The sequence below is a fragment of the Sphaeroforma arctica genome (genome assembly GCF_001186125.1).
Source record: "Sphaeroforma arctica JP610 unplaced genomic scaffold supercont1.170, whole genome shotgun sequence".
NCBI lineage: Eukaryota > Ichthyosporea > Ichthyophonida > Sphaeroforma > Sphaeroforma arctica.
The window spans coordinates 57,345-63,918 of NW_014040388.1; the positions used below are offsets into that span (position 1 = coordinate 57,345).

The 6,574-nt window shown below is 42.7% G+C and overlaps 4 protein-coding genes across 4 annotated transcripts in view; 2 read left to right on the forward strand and 2 right to left on the reverse strand.

The window, feature by feature from the left end:
* Positions 1-180: 180 nt before the first annotated feature.
* SARC_03367 (hypothetical protein) lies at positions 181-749 on the reverse strand (the record flags this gene model as incomplete). Its single annotated transcript, XM_014302832.1, has 3 exons — positions 181-247; positions 392-456; positions 594-749. 3 exons carry the CDS (start codon positions 747-749, stop codon positions 181-183), a joined length of 288 nt encoding a protein of 95 aa, XP_014158307.1.
* A 456-nt stretch (positions 750-1,205) lies between these two features.
* Positions 1,206-1,669, forward strand: SARC_03368 (hypothetical protein; the record flags this gene model as incomplete). The annotated part of the gene is made up of 1 exon (XM_014302833.1): positions 1,206-1,669. One exon carries the CDS (start codon positions 1,206-1,208, stop codon positions 1,596-1,598), a length of 393 nt encoding a protein of 130 aa, XP_014158308.1. The 3' UTR covers positions 1,599-1,669.
* Positions 1,670-2,322: 653 nt separating this feature from the next.
* SARC_03369 (hypothetical protein) lies at positions 2,323-2,748 on the forward strand (the record flags this gene model as incomplete). Its single annotated transcript, XM_014302834.1, has 1 exon — positions 2,323-2,748. One exon carries the CDS (start codon positions 2,323-2,325, stop codon positions 2,674-2,676), a length of 354 nt encoding a protein of 117 aa, XP_014158309.1. The 3' UTR covers positions 2,677-2,748.
* A 507-nt stretch (positions 2,749-3,255) lies between these two features.
* Positions 3,256-6,574, reverse strand: part of SARC_03370 (hypothetical protein) — a 5,913-nt gene continuing 2,594 nt past the window's right edge. The window contains exons 2-6 of the mRNA XM_014302835.1: positions 6,244-6,374; positions 5,662-5,768; positions 4,458-4,611; positions 4,060-4,221; positions 3,256-3,606 (exon numbers count right to left, since the gene is read on the reverse strand). Of these exons, the coding sequence (XP_014158310.1) occupies positions 3,413-3,606; positions 4,060-4,221; positions 4,458-4,611; positions 5,662-5,768; positions 6,244-6,374 (748 nt within the window). The 3' untranslated portion in view covers positions 3,256-3,412. The remainder of the gene's footprint in view (positions 3,607-4,059; positions 4,222-4,457; positions 4,612-5,661; positions 5,769-6,243; positions 6,375-6,574) is intronic.

Sequence of the window (6,574 nt, forward strand, 5' to 3'; positions counted from 1 at the left end):
TTATATATATATATATATCTATATATATATATGTGTGTGTACACGTGGGTGTGTGGGTGTGGGTGTGGGCGAGCACGGTGAAACACACATATATGTTGACTTGTACTTAAGTACGCTGATCAAGAGCTAACCATTATACAGATTGCAGATATATATCCTGCATATAAACTTATACATGTGTTAGAAAATCATAACAGCTTTCCAACTCACCTTTCTGAGTTCTTGCTCTGACGCAAACTCGACAGTCCTAAAAGAAAAATAACAATATAAAGATTTAGTAACTGTCCTGCAAACGCTCTGAGAATATGACGAGAGACCCTTCGTAAATGGGTTAAGTGCCAATTCAAACTGATGCAACGAATGTTCCGCACAGTACATCAAATAGACTTACATCATAGATCCCATCATCTTCCCATTTGAGTCTAACAGCGCCCCGCCCGAAATTAGGTGTCCTGCCTGACAAGTTAAATTCAGTCAGTGTTAACTGTTGGCGAGAAGTTTTTCACTTTCAAAGAATTCGAACAATTCGCACAAAACATATCGATTATAATGGAATCCCGAACTGGGACACAATACAACGTCTTAGGTCCAACCTTCTTGAGCTTCATCGCTCCTTCTAAGTGGTCTCCCCGGACTGCCATTCTTCGATCCAACGCACCCTCATCCTTGCCATCGTAGGCAACAACTACAAACTGTGGCATACGTCTCACTGTACCCGTGGAGAAGGCACTTCGCGCAACTCTAAGCATCACTATGTACCTAAATGGATATAGCGCTTGTGTATTTATACAGTGGCGTTTTTAAGTCTGCCTCGGGAGCACGAGGCAAATATATTTGAAGCTCAATTTATCTCTATTTATTTGTTTGTTATTTTTTTTAAATTGAGGATACACTGTATTGAGTATTGACGTCCTCTTAACGCTCTCGGCCCTCTCGGGAAAATTTGCATTCCGCAAAAGGCAAAGAAAAGCCGAAGTGCATTTGGCGCGTAATTTCGGCTCTGGGCGTGTGTCCCTGGACATCAGTCACGTCACGGGCCATCTTGTGTTGATCAGCTGATGGGCTGCCTTTAGGCTTGTCTCTTGTAAAAACATAGCCAAGCCTGTGGTGGCTAATGACATGTCTTGCCCCCAGATGCTGTCAGCAGAATATACGAGTATCTTCCCCCAGAGACTATTTATGAGACACGGTTAGTGTGTAGGGCGATGTATCATGTTGCTCACGACAAGCGAAATTGGAGAGTGGTACCTGATGCTGTCTACAAGGAGGATGAAGTTATTGGAGACGTGGGAAAGCTGTATGATAGTACAATTGATGAAGCAATCGATTTTCTGTCTGGTTATCCCTACTTAAAAACGTTAGACATCACCGATTTTTACATCGACACGTTGGAAGAGGTGTACGATTTGGCTGTTGCTGTACCTAGACTGTCGAACCTACTTGCTAGTAACATAATTCTACCGCAGGATAAAATTGACCTCTTTGTTGATATGTTACCGATAACGGTTGTCTCCATTTGTGGGAAGGTGCCCACAAACATGTCATCATTAGTACAATTCGTGGTACCAATAGCGAAATATCTCCTCTTGTCGACATGATACGTATGTATCATTGCAGGTTCGCACAGCAGAACCAATTAATTATTAATAAAATAATTTACGTGTCCATATACTCATATATATATATATATATATGTATGTATATTTCAGAGACACTGAGATACTTAGATCTACCGATCACACTAATGGAAGATAATGGTCTACTAGGGAACTGTCTGTTCTGTCGAGTTGTACCATTGATTGCTCTCTGGCGAGTCTATATCTCAAACGATTATATGTAAGTGAGATAACAAACCCACGTACAATTGATGCTTTGACAAGTCTCGAACACCTCGAGTGCGTTATAATCAGTGTATCTGGCTTGGCTAACGCATCGTTAAGTGTGCTTCATAGTGATACGAGACCACGGCCAAACAACCCGACGTACGCGCGAGATTGGGAACGTTGCCCGTCACTGAGAACTCGGTATCTAAACGATCGTTCTATTGCGTTTGAGTCTTTGCGTGGGACACTGTATTATCCGCAACTTCAAGAGTTTGTAGCGACCGGCTCCGTTTATATTGCCAACAGTCATCTGCCGAACCTGACCACGCTAATATTGGATTGGTATGGCCTTGATCAGTACGCGATATATAGAGGTTTGGAGGATCTGTTGACTGCAGAGTGAGCGGCAGGTATATTCCATTTCAATTTCCGCATGGACAAATGTTTTCTGCGTTCAGTGGATGAATTGGATGATGTTTTCTTTAGGCTTTTAACGAAAATGATCCGCCTAGGAACACTCAGAGTAAAGGGTCTAGCATTGGAATTTAACTTCGACGAAACCGAATTCGAACATACTTTGTTGAGAGAACTAACCATTGAAGGGACCGAGAGGAAGGATCATATAAATTTCCTAAACAATGTAGAGTCTATGTTCCCCAGTCTACGAGTTCTACGCGTGCCGGCAGATGTTGGTTGTTTCTTGCTAGACGAGGATTATGAGACTTATGAGACTGATTTCGAATTGCAGGTACCGCTTTTTGAGAAACACAAGGTGCGGGAAGGTCAAGCTCTGGGCTTTTATTGGCCACTTCCGAAGCCCTGGTATGATGACAATCGCATTGTCGATCGATGAAGGGAAAAGTGCTGACAGCTGACCTCTCACACTGAAATTTTAGCAACAGAATAAAATTGATTTGTCCCTCGATTATATTTATTGGCTCGTTCGCAACTGGCTGTTCTTCGGGGCGAGCTAATGCCCACTGGTTGCTAAGGACTGTTAGGAGTTCAGGTCCACGATTCAACGAGTTGTTGCATCCAGCAGAAACGCCTGTACGCATCCTAGTCTACTTCAGGATCTCATCATGTTCGCAAATATAGAGATGGACAAGAATTGCATATTCTGGCTGCTATATAAATATACAAATATTATAAATCTAAGGGCCGCGGCCGCAAGAGAAAAGATGCAGCAAGTATCGGATAATTGAAATCAGATTCGTGTACAATTGCTTGGCACTCTCTTTCGGATATGTGCACACAGTTTGTGATGCTGGTGCGGTATTGGTTCGTTATTCGACCGAACGCTTGCAAATTGATTAGCTATGTGATCGGCTTGAGTTTGTATGTCTATATAAGAAGCTCGACTGTTCTGGCCAGATATAAAGATACACGCACACGTTGCACTCTCCTTCTGCATGTTGGGTCGGGACACTACTTCTGATCACTCGGCGTGTGATATCCGCGTTTGAACCGTTACCACTATGTATATCAATAAGTTGGATTGCCCACATTTAATGTATACACGGGTCTACAGCACCCCGCCATTTATTAGAGGGCCAAGCGTGCTTCATGCTAGAATGCACAGGTCTATTCTATTGCTTTGTGGATGGGCAAAGCACATCCATAGCCTTTGCCACGTCGTTCTTGTTCGCTTCCAGAGCTTTCTGCACATCTTCGAGTGTAGCATCCCACCCGGGGAGTGTTTCCATCACGTACTTGGCCAGGAAGGCCGAATCCTTCACATCGAAAATCTCATTCTCATAGTTCGTGAGCTCGGAAATGTACGCTGTCATTGACGAGCAATTATTGAAGACAGCTTAGATTAGGTGTGCAGGATGAATTACTATCTAGACTGTGTACACACATAAGACCACCATGCTCATGGTACGCCGACCGTATAACGAGCTTTGTTGGCATACAACATTCATTGACTATACGACGATATCACATGTCTTATGGCGAGAACGCATTCCGAGCCGAATGACTAGCCAGAGGTTGGGCTCACATGCAGTTGCACACGATGCAATCACACGTTGCGGCGAAGACAGCCCATTCGCAGCATGTGAATCCATAGCCGAACAACTTGCATGCTGTACACTTATGTCCCCCGCTCATCACATACAACATATCAGCGTCACGTGGAACAGCGTTCATCATCAACTGGTCAGGCACATCAACACACGACCCTAGTTGATAGTACGCACCAAGGAAGACTAGGGCATAGTCGACGATCACATACCAAAGTTCGGCGCAACTCCGGGTAAGCGCTTGCGGATGTGTGCAATTGTGGGGGCCAATCGGATTTTCCTTTCTGTGATGATCACAGCAGCCGCCAAGCAAGCGATGGCATCGGTCAAGCCACACATCAGGATGGACTTGCCAGGGCTATCTAGTACTTCTTCTGCAGGTGTTAACCAGAGGTATCGGGAATTAGAGATGTGCATGTCTGTATCGAGCGAACTGCTCAGTGTAGGAATCATTGCACCCTACTAACACATGCCACCACCTCATGGAAGTACCCTCGATGGTACGAGCAGTCTTCGCTATCCGGCTGTGCTGCAGCTCAGATTAAATTGATAGATTACATCGTCATATATGAAATACATACATGCACACGAACGAGATCAGTCCACATACTGACGAAGGCCACCACTTCATTGAAGTATCGGCTGATACTGCGCGAGCCCTCCTCTAACCGGATGTGCAACAGCTGTACGTCCTCAGGCACATCTCCCAACCCATCCACATCTAGGACCATGAGTATCTTCGAGACATTAAGTTTTTCTAATGGCTGAGGGTTAAGAATTAAGAATGGAGTGGTTGTGGTTAAGCCCCGGACCTTCCATTGGCGGAACGGGCTTGAATAAGTGGACATGTACAGACAACAATCCGCTAGTGCTGCTAGTGGGTGATATAGAGTGTACAATCGCATCGAGATCTCGCTCTACATCACATGTCTAGCGGATTGTAGCTGTACACAGAAATTGGCTCGTGATTGTATTCCCAACCACTGCACACATACACGCATATGTATATGTATGCAGACTCGAACCTGTACACATTCGTCTACCATTAAATCATACAGCCAGTGCTAAACAGGAAACGCCTTGTAAATATCGCCGCGTGCCCTTTTGATGAGCCATGAATCTCAAAGCAATAGACGGTAACATGCGAGGGCTGTGACCTTGCCCGGAGTATACATTGTCCTCCTTGGGACATAGTGTGGCGTATGCATTCTGTTGTATCCGATAGCTCAACTTGCTATAACAGGCCATTCATGAAAAACGTATCAGCATACGGACTCTCTCACAGTCAGTAAGGAGGTCGAGGGTAGTCGCACACTGGGCCGCAATGTATGAGATTATTTCAATACACGCAGCATAGATTATCAACCTTAGGACACAACTATCATACTATTTGATGATACTGCAGCGTTGATGTAGAAGAGTATATCTTTTGTACACGATTAACATACTATTTGATGATATTGCAGCGTTGATGTAGTGAATTTTATCTTTTGCACACGATTAACATACTATTTGATGATATTGCAGCGTTGATGTAGAGAAATATACCTTTTGCACACGAATAACATACTATTTGATGATATTACAGTGTTAATGTAGAGAAGTATATCTTTTACACACGATTAACATACTATTTGACGATATTGAAGCGTTAATGTAGAGAAGTATATCTTTTGCACACGATTAACATACTATTCGATGTCATTGTAGCTTTGATGTAGAGAAGTATAACTTTTGCACACGACAATCATACTTTTTGATGATATTGTAGCTTCGATGTAGAAGAGAATATCTTTTGCACACGATTAACATACAATTTGATGGTATTGTAGCTTTGATGTAGAGAAGTATATCTTTTGCGGCCAAATCTCGGTAATCTCGGTGCTGATGGCGAGAGCCGTGGATGTGTTTGCGAAGTAATCTGATTGGTCACGTGATCGGATTTTACACAACAATGTTAGTCTTGATCGAAACATTTCAATACACTCAACATTGGAAGCTGTGCAAGCTGAAAGCATGGACTTCTCACGACGAGATATGACATGGTTGCAGAAAGAGTCTGCTGAGTAAACACATATAATGATTTTCTATACCGTCGCGTGAATCCGTCGCGGGAAGTAAACAAGTTCCGGACTATGGCCGACAAGACTGGATAGCACAGACAGATCGCTCTAAGACATACACCATGCACTAAGGTCCGCTGCGCACACATAGTTGCTTTCCTCCATAAGTATCAACGTATGTTTTGTGGATCGTGGCAGCATGTACACTCAGAGCAGAAAGCTATGCAGAATCAAACCTTACAATACCTTACACAAGGATCGATTAGATGACAGAATAACCATATAAATTTAAAATACTGAGCTATTACCCATTTCATCGATGATAAAACATACCTGTAAGCGCCTCTTCTCGGATGCGTCTCTGCAAAGCGTCAAAATCCGCTTTACGCTTTTCAGTTTCCTCTTTATCGATCTTCAGTTTCAGATCAACAAGCGCACCCTCCTTGCAGGCTGGCAGGAAATGGCTGCAATGACATATAACATGATTATGAAGGAATAAGCACTATATAAAATGACCGCCTATAATATATATATATATAAGTAAATATTTACATGAGTATATATAAGGATATAAATATATATATGTATATATATATATATATATATATATATATATATATATGTGTGTGTGTNTNTATATATATATATAATAATATATATATAT